Genomic DNA, 21836 nt, shown 5'->3' with positions numbered 1-21836 from the left:
ACAGCCTGGTCAACATGGCAAAACCCCATCTCTACTAAAAATACAAAAAATAGCCAGGCATGGTGGTGCGCACCTGTAATCCCAGTGCTACTTGAGAGGCTGAGGCAGGAGAATTGCTTGAACCCGGGAGGCAGAGGTTGCAGTGAGCCCAGATTGCATGCCATTGCACTCCACTTTGGGCAACAGAGTGAGACTCTATCTCAAACAAAAAACAAACAAAAATAGAATAGGCAACAAAGAAAGGATAATAAAATGGTGGAGGCCGGGCACGGTGGCTCAAGCCTGTAATCCCAGCACTTTGGGAGGCCGAGACCGGCGGATCACGAGGACAGGAGATCGAGACCATCCTGGCTAACCCGGTGAAACCCCGTCTCTACTAAAAAATACAAAAAACTAGCCGGGCGAGGTGGCAGGCGCCTGTAGTCCCAGCTACTCAGGAGGCTGAGGCAGGAGAATGGCGTGAACCCGGGAGGCGGAGCTTGCAGTGAGCGGAGATCCGGCCACTGCACTCCAGCCTGGGTGACAGAGCGAGACTCTGCCTCAAAAAAAAAAAAAAAAAAAAAAAATGGTGGAATCTGATGGGTATACAGGTGTTCACTGTATGTTTGAAATTTTAATATATTTATAGTAAAATAAGAAATGAAAATGCAGAGCAAACAAAGTAACTGCCCTGCTGAAAACCCCTCCAGACAGCATCTGTTTGCAATAGAAATAAAATGCAGTCTTTTCCAAGACCTTGCAAGGTGACTCCTGAAGACTTCATGAATCTTGTCTCCTAAATTCAATCTTTGGAGATATAACAAATATTTATTGAGTGCCTACTGTGTGTCAGGCACTGCACGACATGCTGGGGATACAGCAGTGAACCAAACCTGTAATAATTCATGCACGAATGGCTCTAACATTCTTCCTTCTCAAGAAGCCCATTCCCCTGGCGGGCCTTCACACTTCCTGAAATTGTCTTCATCTCAACTTCATCTGCATGTGGATATGAGCTCAGAAAGGTCAGAGCCCTTCTCTCCATCGCTCATAGCTGCATCCTCCGGTCTAGAACAAAGTCTTGTTTACAGTAAGACCTCAATAACAATTAGTTGCAGAAATACTAGCTAACATCTATTTAGTGCTTGTTACACGTGCACCTGCATCTGCTTTAAATTGTGTGCACAGATTTAATCCTGTGTGTACTATTTAATCCTGAAAACTAGCCCCATTTTACAAGGCTAAAGGAGTTAGGCTGTGAATTCAAGCAGTCTGGCTTCAGCCATCACCGTCCTAACCGCTCTACAAACTGTCTCTAAGTGAATGAATGAATGACTCAATCATTCTGACTCGCCCAAGTCGAAATCTTAACTCTGCCACTCAGCCAAGTTGACCTGGGACCAACCGATTTATCTCCCTGGACTTCAGATTGCTTATCTTTAAAGGTCAAGTCCTTCCTCTCGGTTCGTGAAGATGTTAAGATGCTGGAGAAAATTGGCTCAAAGACACCCCATACACGCACGCACACGCGAACCCACTCCCGAACAATGAGGGAGGTAGAGCTGGGGAGGGTGGCGCGGGGTCAACGCCAGATGCAGGGTGTGGCAACCTCCAGGCGGCCAAAGTCTCTGGCTTCCAGGTTCTTCTGTTTGCTTCCTCCCTACCCGGGGGCCCAAGGCGCTGTCTCCGCCGCCCAAGCCCCACGTAAATCTGGGTGACCTCCGAGACATCCGTTGGAGCATGAGCTCCCGACATCAGGCGGCGGCGGTGGTCCGGGAGAAACCCGGCGGCGGGGAGATAAGCCTGCCCAGCAGGCAGGGGGCTGGGCTAGCTGCCCCGCCCCGCGCCTGACTTTGCTGGGGAGGGAGACGCCCGGCTCCCGCCCCTAACTAGCCCTACCGCGCGGAGCGCCTGGGAGAGGAGAAGGAGCCGACCTGCAGAGATGGAGGCGAACGGCACCTGGGCGCTGCTGCTGGCGCTGGCGCTGCTCCTGCTGCTGACGCTGGCGCTGTCTGGGACCCGGGCCCGAGGCCAACTGCCACCCGGGCCCACGCCACTGCCACTGCTGGGAAACCTTCTGCAGCTACGGCCTGGGGCGCTGTACTCGGGGCTCATGCGGGTGAGGGGCCCAGGGGACGTCCTGGCTAGGGGCTAGGAGTCCCTGGGAGAGAAACCCGATTGCCAGGGCGAGGGGGTTTTCGGGTATCCTAGGGAGGAGTAAGGGGCAGGGGTCCCAAGGCAAAGGGGCTGCAGCTTTCCTGGCGTGGGGGCTGCAGCAGGTTGTCCAGGGCTGAGAACCGGAGAGGTGCCCGGGAGAGAAGATCGTGGGGTGGGGGACCAGGGCTAGGAGGGACAGACACCTCTGCCTACAGAATCCTGGGAAGGTGATGGGCAGGGACCGAGGCTGAGAGAGACAGAAGTCCTCCAGCCAAGGAGAAGCTGATGCGGCTGGGCTTGCCCCAGAGGGAGAGGTAGCTGGAGCCATACAGGTGGGGCATGCTGAAGAGGGCACAAAGAAGAAAAGGGGGAGGCGTCCCTGCGGGAGTTGGAGGCAATGAAGAGACTGGAGGATTGCAGGCTCAGAGAGGGGGTCCCGCTGAAGGAATCTGTCTGCTCAGAATGCGGGATGGGAGGATGGGTGGAGCTCAGCTGGGAGTTCCTGGGAAGGGGGAGGGAAGGAGAGCAAGAAAGAAGGCAGAGGCAGCCCCAGCCTTAGGGAATAGCGGGTGGGAGTGGGAAGAGGCCTGAAGTTTCCCATTCAAAAGGATTCTGGGTGACTTCAAGGACATAGAAAAAGGGGTGGGGTCTTGGGGGAGAGATGGGGCAGATACTCAGCAGTGTCTGCTCTAGAATTTGAAGGTTTTGCGGTGACTGAAAAGGATAGCTGGATATTTGGTGGGTAGGGGGGGCCCTAAGGAATTAGGGGAGACCCAAACTGCTTCTGGATTGCCCAGTGTCAGAAGTTAAGGTTCAGCAGGAAGCAAGGGAATGGCAGGAAGCTGGGGGATGCCACTGAAGGATGTACTGGGGGAGGAGGCCCGGGAGCCTAGTACAAAAAGAGAACTGAGCCTCAGCTATTTCTGCTGGGGTGGGGGCAGGTTCCTGGTAGAGGGTGTAGAAGCTAAACCCGGTGGCTCCTCCAGTGACAGGGGCCATGATGGAGACAACTTGGCTGGAAGAGGTCACAGCATCCTCTTCTTTCTTCCTCCCTGTGCCCAGCTGAGTAAGAAGTACGGACCGGTGTTCACCATCTACCTGGGACCCTGGCGGCCCGTGGTGGTCCTGGTTGGGCAGGAGGCTGTGCAAGAGGCCCTGGGAGGTCAGGCTGAAGAGTTCAGTGGCCGGGGAACCATAGCGATGCTGGAACGGACTTTTGATGGCCATGGTAAGTCAAGGGCTGCTAGGCCCTCCACTCACAGCCTGCCACCACTAACAGGTGTGTGACCTTTGCACATGGCTTAATGCCTCTGTTTCCTCATCTGTAAAATGGTGTGATAACAGTGCCCATCGGCTGGGAGGCAGTGGCTTATGCCTGAAATCCCAACACTTTGGGAGGCGGAGGTGGGTGGATCACTTGAGGTCAGGAATTCCAGACCAGCCTGGCCAACATGGCGAAACCCTATCTCTACTAAAAATATAAAAATGAGCTGGGCATGGTGGCGCGTACCTGTAATCTTAGATACTCGGGAGGCTGAGGCAGGAGAATCGCTTGAACCCGGGATACAGAGGTTGCAGTGAGCCAAGATCGTGCCACTGCACTCCAGTCTGGGCAACAGAGCGAGCCTCCATCTCAAACAAATGAACAAACAAAAGCCTTGTGCAAAGTGAGCACTCACTAATCACCAGGTTGTGGTATCAGTGATAACCATCAGTGATCCAGGTAAAGCCCTGAGGGTTCAGAAAGATTCCCGAGTGCTTTCAAGGTGCTGAGGATTGGTGGGTAAGCCCTCCAATGATAGAGGCAGTTCTCTGTGTTACAACAGAAAGCAGGAGGCCCATGCTGGGTGCTGCCAGGAACTCAGCAGTGACTAAGACAGCACTGGTGCTGCTTCCCCAGAGCACCGAGGCCAGTGGGGAAACAGACTCATGACGCGGTGCCAGCCCAGAGTGGTCAGGGCCAAGATGGGGAAGCACAGGGGGAAAGGTCACGGTGGGATGGGGAGGGGTCAGGGCAAGAGGGATCAGGGCCAGGCTGAAGGAAGCCCTAGGACTGTAGGAATTTAGAGGAGGTACCTGACCCAGCTTGTTTGGTGAGGGAGATTCAGAAAGTCTTCCTGGAAGAGAGGCTGTCAAAGCTGAGACTCATAAGATGAGTGGGGAGGGTGTTCCAGGCAGAAAGACCAGCACCTACAAAAGCATGACTTTGAGAGAAGCATTCATTCATTCAACTGGTGAATTTTCAGGCTGGGCATGGTGGCTCATGCCTGTAATCCCAGCACTTAGGGAGGCTGAATTGGGAGGATGACTTGAGCCTAGGTGTTTGAGACAAGCCTGGGCAACATGATGAGACCCTGCCTCCACAAAACACAAACAAACATAAAAATGGTCATTATGCCCAGTCCTATACTGAGTACCAGGTACACAGAGATGACTCAGACAGGTGTGGTGTCCTCTCCTACAGTGGGAGAGGCGGGCTTGTACTGCAGTAAGACAATAGAGGGAGGGAATATAATCCTAAAATGAGAGGGACAGATTTGAGGGCAGACACAGGGCACAGGCACCTGTACGAGGGTAAAGAGGGAATCAGGGAAGGCTTCTCAGAGGAGGTAGCATTTGAGCTGGGCCATGAAGGATGAACAAATTAGTTCACCAAGGATGGGATGGAAGCAGGTGAGAGTGATGCAGGCAGAGGGAACTGCAGGATCATAGGCCTAGACGGGATCCTGACCCCTTTGAGGAAGTGAGAGACCAGTGCATTCGTAGTGGGCTAAGTAACAAAGTTGAGAAGCCAGGGAAACCCCTGGTCATGCGGGGCCTGTGAGTCATGCCAGAGTGTTTGGGCTTTTGTTTTTCCTGGGAGCAGTTGGTTTTAAGCAGGGAACAGCTGTAGTCAGAGTTGGGAAGATCCTGTTGTTGCTGCCTGAAGGGGATGCAAATGGAGGCTAGGAGTCCAGGGTGATGGACCAGGGCTGGGGCCAGGGGATGGGGAGGAAGGAGTAATTGGGAGAGGCCTGGGGCTCTGGCCAGGGAATGGATGGTGGGCTGAAACACAGAAAGGAGAGATGCTGAGATCACTTTGGAACACAGTGGGGCCAGGGCAGGAGACGCCCAAGGGGAGGTGCCCAAGAGGCCACGGCAGGCTGGCGTTGGGCAGGGAGGGTCTGTCTGGAACAGGTGTCTTGGATAAAGGAGGAAAACGGTACAGTTCCATCCTCCCTCTGTGTTCAACCTCTGAATTACATGGGGCACAGGACCCAGGACCCAGTGGGACTCCATAAATGATGGGATGGTTGGATGCAAGGAAAGAAGAAAGGAGGAAAGAACTCTTCATTCATCCTGGTTAATTACAGAACAGGCCAGGTGTGGTGCTCGCACCAGTCATCCTAGCACTTTGGGAGGCTGAGACAGCTGGATCACCTCAGGTCAGGAGTTCAAGACCAGCCTAGACAACATGGCGAAACCCCATCTCTACTAAAGATATAAAAATTAGCCAGGTGTAGTGGCATATGCCTGTAATCCCAGCTAGCTGGGAAACTGAGTCAGGAGAATCACTTGAACCCGGGAGGCAGAGGTTGCAATGAGCCAAGATCGTGCCATTGCACTCCAGCCTGGGTGACAAAGCAAGACCTCGTCTCCATAATAATAATAATAATTACAAAACAGAAGGAGCCTGGGTCATCCCAGCTACCTACTTTTCAGGAGAATGTACTCCCTTACCCAAGGGCAAAGGATGGGAGAACCAATTTGATTATGCATTTATTGAACACCTACTGAGTCCTCATCCCTGGGCTAGGCTGGAATGGACTCAGAGCCTGAAGAGTCCCCCTCAGAGAACCTCACTAGAAAGAAGGGGGAATCGGCCAGTCACGGTGGCTCATGCCTATAATCCCAAAACTGGGAGGCTGAGGCGGGCGGATCACGAGGTCAGAAGATCGAGACCATCCTGGCTAACACAGTGAAACCCCATCTCCACTAAAAATACAAACAATTAGTCGGGCATGGTGGCATGCGCCTGTAGTCCCAGCTACTCAGGAGGCTGAAGCAGGAGAATTGCTTGAACCCGGGAGGCAGAGGTTGCAGTGAGACAAGATCACGCCACTGCACTCCAGCCTGGGCAACAGAGCGAGACTCCATCTCAAAAAAAAAAAAAAAGAAAGAAAGAAGGGGGAATGGGCAGAAGGGCCGATCCCTCTTTGAGTCTAGCCTTCTGTGCAGGGGTTTTCTTCTCCAACGGGGAGCGGTGGAGGCAGCTGAGGAAGTTTACCATGCTTGCTCTGCGGGACCTGGGCATGGGGAAGCGAGAAGGCGAGGAGCTGATCCAGGCGGAGGCCCAGTGTTTGGTGGAGGCATTCCAGGGGACAGAAGGTCAGCATGGCGGGGTCACCCCAGGGTCTCCAGCCGAGTGAAAGGGAAAACTCTTCTGCTGTGGCTGGGGGTGGCCCCAACCCAGGTCCTGGAATGGGCGGGAGGGAAAGCCTTGGACTCTAGGGCTGGGCTGGGGGTTCTGTTCACCCCCACCCTCTGTCTCTGTCTCACTGTCTCTCCAAGGCTGTCACGACATCTCTCTGTGTGTCCCTGGTGCTATCATCCCATTCTTCCTGGGTCTCCATCTCTCTCTCTGTCTCTTTTCTTTCTCTCTCCTTTCCTCTATTTTTCAGGCCCTAAGTCTATCTCTGTTTCTCTCTCCTTGTGCGTGTGATGGTCACTCAGTTTCTTTCTCCATGTCTGTTTCTCTGTCCCTATCTGTCTGTCTCCTTCTTTGCCTGTTTAGCTCTCTCCCTGCACTGTCTGTCCATCCCTCTTTCCCTGCCTCCCTGTCTCTCTCTGGTTGGGTTTAGCCCCAACCTGCTCCCCTCTGCCTGGCTCCATCACAGCCTACCTCCCTGCCCCCACTCCCCCCAGGACGCCCATTCGATCCCTCCCTGCTGCTGGCCCAGGCCACCTCCAGCGTAGTCTGCTCCCTCCTCTTTGGCCTCCGCTTCTCCTATGAGGATAAGGAGTTCCAGGCCATGGTCCGGGCAGCTGGTGGTACCCTGCTGGGAGTCAGCTCCCAGGGGGGTCAGGTGAGTGGGTGGGACCCCTTTCCAACTACCTTCCCTGAAGGTTCCTGCCAAGGCCCCATGAGAACTAGCCGTCCTTCTCCCCACAGACCTATGAGATGTGTTCCTGGTTCCTGTGGCCCCTGCCAGGCCCCCACAAGCAGCTCCTCCACCACGTCAGCACCCTAGCTGCCTTCACAGTCCGGCAGGTGCAGCAGCACCAGGGGAACTTGGATGCTTCGGGTCCCGCACGTGACCTTGTGGATGCCTTCCTGTTGAAGATGGCACAGGTGCGGGAAGGGTGCAGGGACCCCCTCTCTGAATGGGTGTGGTGACCTGGTAGGTCCCCAGCCAGGTGTCCCTGGGGACCTCAACTGGGTCCCTCTCTCTTTCTCTCTCTACATGTCTCTGTGAGTATGAGTGTCTGTGTGTGTGTCCCTTCTCTGCACATCTGTCTGTCTCTTTCAGGGAGTTGCTCTCACTGCCTCTCCCACCCCCAGCCTGGGCATTTGTGCCGGGCTCTTTGTCTCTCCAGCATTTCTCCTCTTTCTCCCTCCCACCTCGGCCCTTGTGTTCAGGCCCTTGCCTAGGGTCCTACACCAGCAATCCCCAGGATCACTTCATCCCACCCCCTGCAGCCTCCCCAGACTTTTATGTAAATTCACAATTTTATGTGAATTATGGTCATTTATTAGGAAGCCTTGCAATATCAATTTATGTTAGTAAAGTCTACTTTATTAATTATATGAGAACAATATTTCTTTTTCTTTCTTTATTTATTTCTTTTTTTTTTTTTAAGAGACAGGATCTCTTTCTGTGGCCCAGGCTGGAGTACAGTTGCAAAATCATAACTCACTGCAACCTTGAACTCCTGGGCTCAAGCAATCCTGCTGCCTCAGCCTCCTAAGTAGCTGGGACAATAGGTGTGCACCACCACACCTGGCTAAATTTTTTTTTTCTTTGTAGAGACGGACTCTCACTATGTTACCCAGGCTGGTCTTGAACTCCTGGGCTCATGTAATCCTCCTGCCACCTTGAACTCCCAAAGTACTGGGACTGTAGGCATAAGCCACCATGCCCTGCAAGAAAACTAGAATTAAGGTGACTCCTAAGGAAATAGTTTTTAATTGTACGAACTTTGGAAGAATGGGGCCACAGTCTTTAATTAAATGCAGCCTCCCTGTTTGTGGAGAAAGAAAAATTTTTCTTAACTCTATTGCCCCATTTCTTTTCTCTTTTATTGAATTTTTTTTTAGTTTTAACTATAGTAAAATATACATAACATTTACCATCTTAACCATTTTTAGGTATGCAGTACAGTAGTGTTAAGTACATTCACATTGTTACGCAATCAGTCTCCAGAACTCTTCATGTTGTGAAGCTGAAACTCTATACCCATTAAACAACTGCCTGTTCCTCCCTTCCCCAACCCCTGGCAATCACCCTTTTTTTTGTTGTTTTTTTTTTTTTTTGAAACAGAATCTCACTCTGTCACCCAGACTGGAGTGCAGCGGTGCAGTCTTGGCTCACAACAACCTCTGCCTCCTGGGTTCAAGCGATTCTCCTGCCTCAGGCTCCTGAGTAGCTGGGACTACAGGCATGCGCCACCATGCCTGGCTAATTTTTGTATTTTTAGTAGAGACAGGGTTTCACTATGTTGGCCAGGCTGGTCTCAAACTCCTGGCCTCAAGTGACCAAACTGCCTCAGCCTCCCAAAGTGCTGGGACTACAGGCATGAGCCACTGTGCCTGGCACCTTTCTACTTTGTCTATATAGATTTGACTATTCTAGGTGCCTCATATGAGTGGATTCATACAGTATTTGTCCTTTTATGACTGACTCATTGCATTTAGCATAATGTCCTTAAGGTTCATCCGTGTTATAGCTTGTGACAGGATTTCTTTCCTTTTTAAGCCTGAGTAATACTCAACTGTGTGTATATACCACATTCTGTGTATCCATTCATCCACTGATGGACACAGGTTGCCTCCACTTCTTGGCAATTGTGAATAATACTGCTATTAACATGAGTGTATCTCTTCAAGTCCCTGCTTTCAATTCTTTTCTTTTTTCTTTTCTGAGATGGAGTCTTGCTCTGTCGTCCAGGCTACAGTGCAGTGGCACGATCTCAGTTCACTGCAACCTCCACCTCCAGGGTTCAAGTGATTCTCCTGCCTCAGTCTCCCAAGTAGCTGGGCCTACAGGTGCCCGCCACCACACCCAGCTAATTTTGTTTTTGTATTTTCAGTAGAGACAGGGTTTCACCATATTGGCCAGGCTGGTCTTGAACTCCTGACCTCAGGTGATCCACCTGCCTAGGCCTCCCAAAGTGCTGGGATTTCAGGCGTGAGCCACCGTGCCCAGCCCCTGCTTTCAATTCTTTTGGTTATATCCCTAGAAGTCAAATTGCTGGATTATATGGTAATTCTATAATTCTAATGTTTGTTTGTTTTCTGAGATAGGGTCTCATTCTGTTGCCCAGGCTCTAGTCCAGTGGTTCAATCATAGCTCATTGCAGCCGTGATCTCCTGAATTCAGGCAATCCTTCTGCCTTCTGCCTCAGCCTCCTGAGTAGCTGGAATTACAGGTGTGCCCCACCACACCTGGCTAATTTTTTTTAATTTTAGGAGAGATGAGGTCTCTTTATGTTCCCCAGGCTGATCTCAAACTCCTGAGCTCCAGCAAACTACCTGCCTCAGCCTCCTGGAGTGCCAGGATTACAGATGTGAGCCACCACTCCCATCCGTATTTTTGATTTTTTCAGAAACTGCTGTACCATTTTCCACAGGGCTGCATCATTTCACATTCCCACCAATGGTGTACATGGGTTTCAAAGTCCTTCATCAATGCTTATAACTTTCTGTGTTTTTGTTAGTAGTATTCTCTTTCTTTTCTTTTTTTTTTTTTTTTTTTTTTTGAGACGGAGTCTTGCTCTATCGCCCGGGCTGGAGTGCAGTGGCCAGATCTCAGCTCACTGCAAGCTCTGCCTCCCGGGTTCATGCCCTTCTCCTGCCTCAGGCTCCCGAGTAGCTGGGACTACAGGCGCCCGCCACCTCGCCCAGCTAGTTTTTTTGTATTTTTTAGTAGAGACGGGGTTTCACTGTGTTAGCCAGGATGGTCTCGATCTCCTGACCTCGTGATCCGCCCGTCTCGGCCTCCCAAAGTGCTGGGATTACAGGCTTGAGCCACCGCGCCCGGTCTCTCTTTCATTTTTAAAAACATTTCAACCAGAGAGAACTAACATCAAGAGTCTACTTCCCGGCCAGGTACAGTATCTCACACCTGTAATCCTAGCACTTTGGGAGGCAGAGGCAGGTGGATCACCTGAGGTCAGGAGTTTAAAACCAGCCTGGCCAACATAGAGAAACCCCGTCTCCAATGAACATACAAAAATTAGCTGGGCGTGATGGCACACACCTGTAATCCCAGCTATTCGGGAGGCTGAGGTGGGAGAATTGCTTGAACCCAGGAGGCGGAGGTTGCAGTGAGCCAGGATTGTGCCACTGCACTCAGCCTGGGCGAAAAAGCAAGACTGTCTCAAAAAAAAAAGTCTACTTCCCAACCTTCCCCAAAATTTATCTAAACCCCGTGACAAAACTCATGGTGCTGACCCCAGGCTTGGCTGTTCTGGACATTTACTTCCCGAAGGCTGTGTTCTCTCAGCCCCTCTGCCTGATTTCTTTCAGGAGGAACAAAACCCAGACACAGAATTCACCAACAAGAACATGCTGATGACAGTCATTTATTTGCTGTTCGCTGGGACGATGACGGTCAGCGCCACGGTCGGCTATACCCTCCTGCTCCTGATGAAATACCCTCATGTCCAAAGTAAGAGCCTTTTCCACCTGCCAGGCCTTGGGGACAGAAGTGAGGGTTCTAGGCTGAGCAAGGTGGCTCACGCCTATAATCCCAGTGCTTTGGGAGGCTGAGGCGGGCTGATCACTTGAGAACAGGAGTTTAAGACCAGCCTGGGTAACATAGTGAAACCCCATCTCTACTGAAAATACAGAAATTAGCGGGTATGGTGGCATGCACCTGTAATCCCAGCTACTCGGGCGGCGGAGGAATGAGAATTGCTTGAGCCCAGGAGGTAGAAGTTGCAGTGAGCTGACATCACACCACTGCACTCCAGCCTGGGTGACAGAGCGAGACACTGTCTCAAAAAAAAAAAAAAAAAAAAAGTGAGAGCTTTAGAGGGGAGAGTGGGCAGGCCGAGCAGACAGGCTGAGCTAAATCTTTGAGGCATCAATGGGCATGGTGTTTGGGATGTCCGGGAGCCAGAAGAGGTTCAGGAGTTGCTGACTGCAGTATGAGGCATAGTGAAAGACAAGGCAGGTGTCTGCGGGCCTCATCGCCTTAGTGATACATTAGGTGCCTTATCCTGAGCCATGGGGAGCAATGGAATGACTTTGAGCAGGGAAGGGCACGGTCAAATTGGTTTTTTATTTTTATTTTTTATTTTTTTATAGGGGATAGAGTCTCCCTCTGTCGCCCAGGCTGGAATGCAATAGTGCGATCTCGGCTCACTGCAACCTCCAGCCTCCCGGGTTCAAGCAATTCTCCTTCCTTAGCCTCCCAAGTAACTAGGATTACAAGCATGCACCACCACACCCAGCTAACTTTTGTACGTTTAGTAGAAACAGGTTATCCTCATGTTGGCCAGGCCGGTCCCGAACTCCTGACCTCAAGTGATCTGCCCATCTCGGCCTCCCAAAATACTGGGATTACAGGCATGAGCCAAGGCGCCCAGCCCAACTCCAGCATTTTAGGGTTAGGCAGCTGCTGTGGGCCATGGGGATGGGCTGACCTGGAATATGGGAGTTAAGGTCCTGGTAGTGTTGCAGGAGTGGAACCAGCTGTGACTTCTGGCAGTGACTTGGGTTCTCTGAGTCTCAGTTTCCTCATCTAGGAAATGGGGATAGATAACAATACCTACCTCATAAGGGTGCTGTGGGAATTAAGAAAGTATAGATGAGCCAGGCATGGTGGCTTATGCCTGTAATCCCAGCACTTTGGGAGGCTGAGGTGGGAGGATCACTTGAGGCTAGGAGTTCAAGATCAGCCTGGGCAACATAGTGAGGCCCTGTCTCTACCAAAAATAGAAAAATTAGCCGGGTGTGGTGGTGTGTGCCTGTGGTCACAGCTACTCAGGAGACTGAGGTGAAAGGATCACTTGAGCCCAGGAGGTGAGGTGAATGCTGTTACAGTGAGCCATCATTGCACTGCTGCACCAGCCTGGGCAACAGAGTAAGACCCTGCCTCAAAAAAAAAAAAAAGAGAGAAGGCTGGGTACGGTGGCTCACGTCTGTAATCCCAGCACTTTGGGAGGCCAAGGCAGACGAATCACCTGAGGTCAGGAGTTTGAGACCAGCCTAGCCAACATGGTGAAACCCTGTCTCTACTAAAAATACAAAAATGAGCCAGGCACGATATCAGGCATCTGTAGTCCCAGCTACTCGGGAGGCTGAGGTGGGAGAATCTCTTGAACCCAGGAGGCGGAGTTGCAGTGAGCCAGGATCGCGCCACTGCACTCCAGACTGGGTGACAGAGCGTGTAATCCCAGCTACTCAAAAGGCTGAGGCAGGAGAATCGCTTGAATCTGGGAGGCAGAGGTGGTGAGCTGAGATCGCGCCATTGCACTCTAGCCTAGGCAACAGAGCAAAACTCGGTCTCAAAAATAAATAAATAACATAAAATAAGAGAGAGAGAGAGAAGATAGAGGGAACACCCAACACATAAGATGTGTGGTCTTTGGGCTCAGTGAGGGCTGGGGGACTCCTCCTCCCCACCTGTCAGCCTCACCCCAAACTACAGCTATGCAAGCAGATGGGCTTCTGAGAGGAGGATCCCTGGGCCCTACCTGCTGTCTGACTCCCGCCCTCCTCTTGCTTGCAGAGCGGGTACGTGAGGAGATGACCCAGGAGCTGGGGTCTGGCCAGGCACCAAGCCTAGGGGACCGTACCCGCCTCCCTTACACCGACGCGGTTCTGCATGAAGCGCAGCGGCTGCTGGCGCTGGTGCCCATGGGAATCCCCCGCACCCTCATGCGGACCACCCGCTTCCGCGGGTACACCCTGCCCCAGGTGGGTATGCGCACAGCCGCGGCCCATGGCTTCCTGATTGCTCTCAGTGTCTCCCTGACTTTTAGTTGATCTTAGTCTCCCTCTCTCTCTGTCTTCCTCCTCTACTCCCCACTGCATCTTTCTCCTCCTTCTTTCTCTGACACTCCCTCCCTTTCTGCATCTTTTAACTCTTTCTGTTTCTTTTTGGTTTATGTTTTCTTGCCCTTTGACTCTATCTCTGGGCCCCATCTGCCCCAGAGATCTCCTAATTCTATCTCCTTCCAAAGTGGTCAGGACAGTCGAATGAGGTAATATACAGAGAAGCAGCTTGAAAATTGAGGAGCAAGTCCAGGACTAAGGGAAGCCCTCTTGACCCTTAGCCCCTGCTGCAGACACATTCTCTCCTCTGTCTCTCCCCCTCAATCTCAGTGCCCTTCACTGGAGAGCAGCTCTGATGCAGAACCAAAAGGGGGCGATGTTTCTCCAGAAACCCCAGCGGTTTAGTGCAAGCAGCTCCCTCCACCTTCACTGCAGAATCAAATCTGTGGCTGTTAGGATCCAATGCTGCTTTGCTGCTATTTTCTTTTTCTTCTTCCTTTTTTTCTTTTCTGAGATGGAGTCTCGCTTTGTTGCCCAGACTGGAGTGCAGTGGCACGATCTCGGCTCACTGCAACCTCCGCCTCCCGGGTTCAAGCAATTCTCTTGCTTCAGCCTCCTGAGTAGCTGCAATTACAGGTGCGCTCCACTACACCCAGCTAATTTTTGTATTTTTAGTAGAGATGGGTTTTCACCATGTTGATCAGGCTGGTCTCAAACTCCTGACCTCATGATCCGCCCGCCTCGGCCTCCCAAAGTGCTGGGATTACAAGTGTGAGCCACCGCGCCTGGCCTACCCTCTCCTGTTTTGTAAATGGGGCCTTGGGCAAATCACTTCTCCCTCTGAACCTCAATATATCCCTCCTCTAAATTAGAAACAATAATAGTATCAACTTGGAACTATAAGATAATGCTTGTAAAATAAACACCAACTCAGCCCTTGGGAGCCAGTCCTGTGTACAGGCAGCAACACTTGAATGATAATAATGACAGGTATCCAGGCTTGACCCGCTCTACACCAGGGGTTATTCTGAGTGCTTTCCATATCTATTATCTCATTTAATCTTTAAAGCAACCCTATACCATTATCACGCCCATCTTACAGATAAGGAAACTGAGAGCTTGAAAAGTTTCTAGAAGATTTGCCAAGGTCACCCAGCCTGCATATAGTATTCTTTGCCCCTCTCTCTTTCTTTTCTTTTCTTTTCTTTTTTTTTTTTTTTTGAGACAGAGTCTCACTCTGTCACCCAGGTTGGAGTGCAGTGACGCGATCTCGGCTCACTGCAAGCTCCACCTCCCGGGTTCACGCCATTCTCCTGCCTCAGCCTCCCAAGTAGCTGGGACTACAGGTGCCCACCACCACGCCTGGCTAATTTGTTTGTATTTTTAGTAGAGACGGGGTTTCACCATGTCATCCAGGATGGTCTCAATCTCCTGACCTCGTGATCTGCCCGCCTTGGCCTCCCAAAGTGCTGGGATTACAGGCATGAGCCACCGTGCCCGGCTTTCTTTTCTTTTCTTTTGTTCCTTCCTTCCTTCCTTCTTTCTTTTTTTTTTTTTTTTGAGACGGCATCTCTCTCTGTCACCCAGGCTGGAGTGCTGTGGCCGGATCTCAGCTCACTGCAAGCTCCGCCTCCCGGGTTCACGCCATTCTCCTGCCTCAGCCTCCCGAGTAGCTGGGACTACAGGCGCCGCCACCTCGCCCGGCTAGTTTTTTGTAGTTTTTAGTAGAGACGGGGTTTCACCGTGTTAGCCAGGATGGTCTCGATCTCCTGACCTCGTGATCCGCCCGTCTCGGCCTCCCAAAGTGCTGGGATTACAGGCTTGAGCCACCGCGCCCGGCCCCTTCCTTCTTTCTTTCCTTTTTTTCTTTCCCTCTTTCTCTCTTCCTCTCTTCCTTCCTTCCTTGCTTCCTTCCTTCCTTACTCCCTTCTTCCCTTCCTCCCTTCCTTCCTTTCTCCCTTCCTCCCTTCCTCCCTTCCTCTCTTCCTCTCTTTCTCTCTTCCTTTCTTTCTCTCTTCCTCTCTTTCTCTCTTTCTTGACAGGGTCTCTCTCTGCCTCCCAGGCTGGGGTGCAATGGTACAAGCATAGTTCACAGCAGCCTTGAAGTCCTGGGCTCAAGTGATCCTCTCACCTCAGCCTCCTGAGCAGCTGGGACTATGGGCTCATGCCACCAAGCCTGGCTCATTTTTTCATTTTTCATAGAGACAAGGTCTTGTTATATTGCCCAGGCTGGTCTCAAACTCCTGGGCTCAAATGCTTCTCTCACCTCAGCCTCCCATGTGGCTGGGATTACAGGCATGAGCCGCTGCATGCCACTCAACACTCAACAAATGTTGATGCTGTTATGTTTTGTAAACTCATGTCCCTGGCACCCCAGACTTGTGCTCCATACTCAAGGACAGAATAGACTGGAGTAGGAAGGGATTTGTAGCTTGATTATTATTTCTCCTCAGGGCACGGAGGTCTTCCCCCTTCTTGGCTCCATCCTGCATGACCCCAGCATCTTCAAGCACCCAGAAGAGTTCAACCCAGACCGTTTCCTGGATGCAGATGGACGGTTCAGGAAGCATGAGGCGTTCCTCCCCTTCTCCTTAGGTATCTGTTGCAGCCTTGGGTATCACAAGCAGGCGCTGGCAAACTCCAGGCATCTGTGCCAGCTGGGGGCATCCTTCTGCACCCTGGGCTTACTGTTGGCCCCCCTGTTCTTCCTGTGGGCCTGGGTGTGAGGAGGGCTGGCTCAGCCCTTTCTCTCTCTCTCCTCACAAGGGAAGCGTGTCTGCCTTGGAGAGGGCCTGGCAAAAGCAGAGCTCTTCCTCTTCTTCACCACCATCCTGCAAGCCTTCTCCCTGGAGAGCCCGTGCCCACTGGACTCCTTGAGCCTCAAGCCCACCATCAGTGGCCTTTTCAACATCCCCCCAGCCTTCCAACTGCAAGTCCGTCCCACTGACCTTCATTCCACCATGCAGACCAGATGAAGGAAGGCAACTTGGAGGTGGTGGGTGCCCAGGACGGTGCCTCCAGCCTCAACAGTGGGTATGGACAGGGTTAATGTCTCCAAAGTGTACACTGCAGGCAGCCACATTTACACACCTGCAGCTGTTTTCCGGAGTCTGTCCCACGGCCCACACACTCACTTACTTGACTCATGCTGCTAAGATGCACAACCACACACTCATACACAACTACAAGAGCCACAGAGCAACTGCTGCATTAGCTTTCCACAGACATAAATATAGTCCATCTGCAATCACGAGCACATAGCCAGGTAACCCACCAACTCCCCTGGATCTTCACCCCACACGTGGGAGTCTGCCTGTCACCTTCACAAGCCACAGAAACAGCCACACATATTCACAGCTCACACGCCCACTCCATTCATCAAACTTCTCGGTGTCCCTGTCTCTGGTGCCTGGCACAGGGAACAGCATGCCCCCTCCTGAGCTATGCCACAGAGAGACCGTCACTGTCTATGGCCCTGACACGTGCTCCCTCTCGTGGCTGCACCACTCTTCCGGCCTGTGACCACATACCGCCAACCATTGGTCCACACAGCTACCCACATATGACATCGTCCTGGCTCCCCAGAGTATCTTCCCACTTAGACACGCCGCTCCCACAGAGGCACAGTCCCCAGCCACCTTCGCAACTGCAGCCCTCAGTCACCCCTTTTTAAGCACCCTGATTCTCCCAAATGCAAAGACATCTGGGTCTGCAATTATGCACGGAGACCTTGGACCCTCGGACCAGAGGGACACCTGCCCCACCCCAACACGTGCTTATGTAACCATGTGGAAAGCGGCCCCTGCTGCCCCTCCACACACACGTACATACTCACTGATCTACAGCCCCTATTCAGCGTCAGAGTCCCCACTAGACCCAGTGGAAGGGGTTAGAGACCAAGTAGGGGCCAGGTTCCAATTCACCCTGTCAGGGAGTGAGCCAGATCTGACGTCCTTGTGACTTAAGGGTCCCATTTGGGAATTAAAGTTTGTTCCTGGCCTTTAGCCTACTGCGTGTGTGACCCGTGTCAGTCACTGTGAGTAAGGGGTGGGGACAGGGCAGTCCACCCCTCCCCTGAGGCTGGGCGGAAGCTGAAAAACATGGCCACCGCCCACCCTGGCTGTTGACATCAGGACCAGATGTGGAGCTGGGAGGAGGGGCAGGGCTGGGGCCGCCCTGGGCCTCACTTCCAAAAAAGGGCCAAGGTGTCTGGCGGTGAGAAGTGGCGAAGGAGAGGATAACCCAAGCTGGTCTGTGAACCTTGGGGGTTTCCTCAGTCAGAGAAAGCCTGAAGCCAACTAGATCTAGACCCTACAGACTCTTCAAACTTGAAAGCACAAGAACTCTTCAAACTTGAGCACAGGAACTAGCTTGCAACACAGACCCTAAACCCACTCCCACTTCTTCCACCCCTTTTCTCTTGCCTCCTCTTCACAAGGAAACCAGATGCATTTCTAAATTTCTTTTTTTTTTTTGAGACAGAGTCTCACTCTGTCACCCAGGCTGGAGTGCAGTGGTGTGATCTTGGCTCACTGCAGCCTCTGCCTCCCGGGTTTAAGTGATTCTCCTGCCTCAGCCTCCCAAGTAGCTGTGATTACAGGTGTGTGCCACCACGCCCAGCTAATTTTTGTATTTTTAGTAGAGACGGGGTTTCACCATGTTGGCCAGGCTGGTCTCGAACTCCTGACTTAAGGTGATCTGCCTGCCTCGGCCTCCCAAAGTGCTGGGATTACAGGCGTGAGCCGCTGCTAGATGAATTTCTTATCTAGCAAAGAAGTTTGCAAACATACACAAAAGTAGAATGATACAGTGAGCCCTCAGGTGTGCAGCACCCAGCCTCATTTCAATAGTCATCAACTTTCTGCAGCTTTTACTCCATCTATATCCTTTTCTGAGATGGGGTTTTGCTTTGTTGCCTAAGCTGGGGTGCAGTAGCATTATCATAGTTCACTGTGGCCTCAGACCCCTAGACTCAAGTGATCCTCCCGCCTCGGCCTCCAAGCAGCTGGGACTACAGATGCGTGCCGCCACACCTGGCTAAATTTCTTATTTTTATTTTTTATATAGAAGGTCTCACTATATAGCTCACAATGGTCTCAAATTCCAGGCCTCAAGAGTTTCCATCCCAGCCTCCCAAAGTGCTGGGATTACAGGTGTTGAGTCACTGTACCCTGCCTTGATATTTTTATTTTACCTATTGCTTTTTATTTATTTATTTATTTATTTATTTTTGAGACAGAGTCTCACTCTGTTGCCCAGGCTGGAGTGCAGTGGTGCCATCTCAGCTCACTGTAACCTCCGCCTCTTATGTTCAAGCAGTTCTCCTGCCTCAACCTCCCGAGTAGCTGAAATTACAGGCGCCTGCCACCAAGCCTGGCTAATTTTTGTATTTTCAGTAGAGACGGGGTTTCGCCATGTTGGCCAGGCTGGTCTCGAACTCCTGACCTCAGGTGATCTGCCTGCCTCGGCCTCCCAAAGTGCTGGGATTACAGCTGTGAGCCACCGTGCCTGGCCACCTATTGCTTTTTAAAGATTATTTTAAGGCAAATTACAGAAAGTAATTTAATACACATTTCTAAGAGTTAAGGACATTTTTGCCCTTGACATTTTATGAGGATATTTTTCAAACATGCAGCAAAGTTGAGGGAATTGTACAAGGAACACGTTGTGCACTTCCAGGGTTCTCCCACTAGCACTTCGCTACATGGCTTTCTAACATTTCTACCCACCTGGCCACCAGCTCAGGATTTATTTATTTATTTATTTATTTATTTTGAGACAGAATTTTGCTCTTGTTGCCCAGGCTGGAGTGCAATGGCGCGATCTCGGCTCACCGCAACCTCCACCTCCCGGGTTCAAGCGATTCTCCTGCCTCAGCCTCCCGAATAGCTAGGATTACAGGCATGCACCACCACGCCCGGCTAATTGTTGTGTTTTTAGTAGAGATGGGATTTCTCCATGTTGGTCAGGCTGGCCTCAAACTCCCGACCTCAGACCTCAGGTGATCTGCCTGCCTCAGCTTCCCAAAGTGCTGGGACTACAGGTGTGAGTCACTGTGCCTGGCTGATTTTTTTTTTTTTTTTGACGGAGTCTCACTCTGTCACCCAACCTGGAGCGCAGTGGCATGATCTTGGCTCACTGCAGCTTCCACCTCCCGGGTTCAAGCGATTCTCCTGCCTCAGCCTCCTGAGTAGCTGGGATTACCAGCGAGTGCCTGGTTAATTTTTGTTTTTTTAGTATAGATGGCGTTTCGCCATGTTGGCCAGGCATGAGCCACTGTGCCCAGACCAGTTCAGGATTTTTTAGGCATTTCTGACGAAATTGCACCTATCAGTTCATCAAAAAACTTAAGCAATGCATATACCATTAGCTAAAGTTTAAAAAAAAAAAATTCCAAGATATTAACACTTTATTGGCTTAAGTTCTACAGAGGTAGCACAAAACAGAATAGAGAACTGAAAGATGAGATTGGAATCAGATCCTAACTTTGCCATCTCCTAGCTGGCCACACCTTGGCTGAGGCTTTACCATCTTAAAGCCTTAATAAATTGATAAGATGTAAGAAATGTTGGCCAGGCAAGTGGCTCATACCTCTAACCCTAGCATGTTGAGGGGCCGAGGCAGGAGGATTGCTTGAGTCCACGGGTTCAAGATCAGCCTGGGCAAAAGGGCAAGACTCTGATTCAAGGAAAAAAAAAAAATCCCGAAAGAAATGTGAAAAATTTTAGAACTTCATAGGAAATAAATATGTGCTAAGTTCTTCTTGGATTTAATATTACTATTTTTTTTATCTGTCAGTGCACTTTGAAAAGGAATGAAGTTTAAGGTTTTCTTCTTTTAAAATTAAGGCAATGGGGCCAGATGTGGTGGCTCATGTCTATAATCCCAACACTTTGGGAGGCTGAGGCGGGCAGATCACTTAAGGTCAGGAGTTCGAGACCAGCCTGGACAACATGGTAAAACCCGGTCCCTACTAAAAATACAAAAATTAGCCAGGCGTGATGGCAGGCACCTGTAATCACAGCTACTCGGGAGGCTGAGGCAGGAGAATCGCTTGAACCCGAGAGGTGGCAGTTGTGGTGAGCAGAGATCATGCCATTGCACCCCAGTCTGGGCAACAAGAGCGAAACTCTGTCTCAAAAAATCAAACAAAAAATATATTCACAATGTTGTATAACCATCACCACTATTTATGTGCAAAATGTTTCCATTGTTTCCAACAAAAACTACCCATTAAATAATAACTCTGGCCAAGCGTGGTGGCTCACACCTGTAATCTCAGCACTTTGGGAGTCCAAGGCACGTGGATCTCTTGAGCCCAAGAGTCCAAGACCAGCCTGGGTAACACAGGGAAACCCTATCTCTACAAAAAGTGAGCCCGGTGTGGTGGTGCACACTTGTAGTCCCAGTTACTCAGGAGGCTGAGGTGGGAGGATCACCTAAGCCTGGGAGGACGAGGCTGCAGTGAGCTGTGATCACTCCATTGCACTCCAGCCTGAGTGACAGAGGGAGCCCATCTTAAACAACAACAACAACAAACACAATAACTCCCTGTTAAAGTTTATTTTTTAAAAGTCAAAACTACAATACTTATTTTCACACCTATCACAATGAACAATTCTGTTATTCATTCATTGTATTCATAATCAGTGTTCACATTTCTCTGATAGTCTCATAAATGTCCTTTTTTTTTTTTTTTGAGACGGAGTCTCGCTCTGTCGCCCAGGCTGGAGTGCAGTGGCCGGATCTCAGCTCACTGCAAGCTCCGCCTCCCGGGTTTACGCCATTCTCCTGCCTCAGCCTCCTGAGTAGCTGGGACTACAGGCGCCCGCCACCGCACCTGGCTAGTTTTTTTGTATTTTTTAGTAGAGACGGGGTTTCACCATGTAAGCCAGGATGGTCTTGATCTCCTGACCTCGTGATCCGCCCGTCTCAGCCTCCCAAAGTGCTGGATTACAGGCTTGAGCCACCGCGCCTGGACTTCTTTTTTTTTTTTAGAGACAGAGTCTCGCTCTGTTGCCCAGGCTGGAGTGCAGTGGCGCGATCTTGACTCACTGCAACCTCTGCCTCCCAGGTTCAAGTGATTCTCCTGCCTCAGCCTCACGAGCTCCCAAGTAGCTGAGACTACCAGTGTGCACCACCACACCCATATAATTTTTGTATTTTTAGTAGAGACGGGGTTTCACCATGTTGGTCAGGCTGGTCTGGAACTCCTGACCTGGTGCTTCGCCTGCCTTGGCCTCCCAATAGGCTAGGATTACAGGTGTGAGCCACCGCGCCTCGCCTGTCTTTTTTTTTTTTTTTTTTGAGAGGGAGTCTCACTCTGCTACCCAGGCTGGAGTGCAGTGGCGTGATCTCGGCTTACTGCAAGCTCTGCCTCCTGGGTTCCCGCCATTCTCCTGCCTCAGCCTCCCGAGTAGCTGGGACTACAGGCGCCCACTACGCCCAGCTAATTTTTTGTATTTTTAGTAGAGATGGGGTTTCACCGTGTTTGCCA

At 51.2% G+C, this 21836-nt stretch overlaps 1 protein-coding gene and 1 long non-coding RNA gene across 2 annotated transcripts in view; one reads left to right on the top strand and one right to left on the bottom strand.

Annotated features, from left to right (window-relative positions):
- Positions 1–21836, bottom strand: part of LOC117076036 — an 85114-nt gene that overhangs the window by 48969 nt on the left and 14309 nt on the right. The gene's annotated exons all lie outside the window — the stretch shown is intronic.
- Positions 1711–17348, top strand: LOC117076030 (cytochrome P450 2S1). The gene is made up of 9 exons (XM_033198992.1): positions 1711–2098; positions 3199–3364; positions 6355–6504; positions 7042–7202; positions 7289–7468; positions 10865–11006; positions 13074–13261; positions 15793–15934; positions 16106–17348. The coding sequence occupies exons 1-9, from the start codon at positions 1922–1924 to the stop codon at positions 16312–16314; spliced, it is 1515 nt and encodes a 504-aa protein (XP_033054883.1). The 5' UTR covers positions 1711–1921; the 3' UTR covers positions 16315–17348.

This window comes from Trachypithecus francoisi, unplaced genomic scaffold, assembly GCF_009764315.1.
Source record: "Trachypithecus francoisi isolate TF-2019V2 unplaced genomic scaffold, Tfra_2.0 Contig01705, whole genome shotgun sequence".
Classification (NCBI taxonomy): domain Eukaryota; kingdom Metazoa; phylum Chordata; class Mammalia; order Primates; family Cercopithecidae; genus Trachypithecus; species Trachypithecus francoisi.
This window is presented reverse-complemented; position numbering and strand designations above follow the sequence as displayed.

What these genes read in the sequence shown, in the direction of transcription:
- LOC117076030 (XM_033198992.1), top strand. Translation starts at nt 1,922, where the DNA reads ATGGAGGCGAACGGCACCTGGGCGCTGCTGCTGGCGCTGGCGCTGCTC. An exon ending in GGCATTCCAGGGGACAGAAG is followed by an intron (nt 6,505 to 7,041) that starts GTCAGCATGGCG and finishes CACTCCCCCCAG; the next exon opens with GACGCCCATTCGATCCCTCC. An exon ending in TCAGCTCCCAGGGGGGTCAG is followed by an intron (nt 7,203 to 7,288) that starts GTGAGTGGGTGG and finishes TTCTCCCCACAG; the next exon opens with ACCTATGAGATGTGTTCCTG.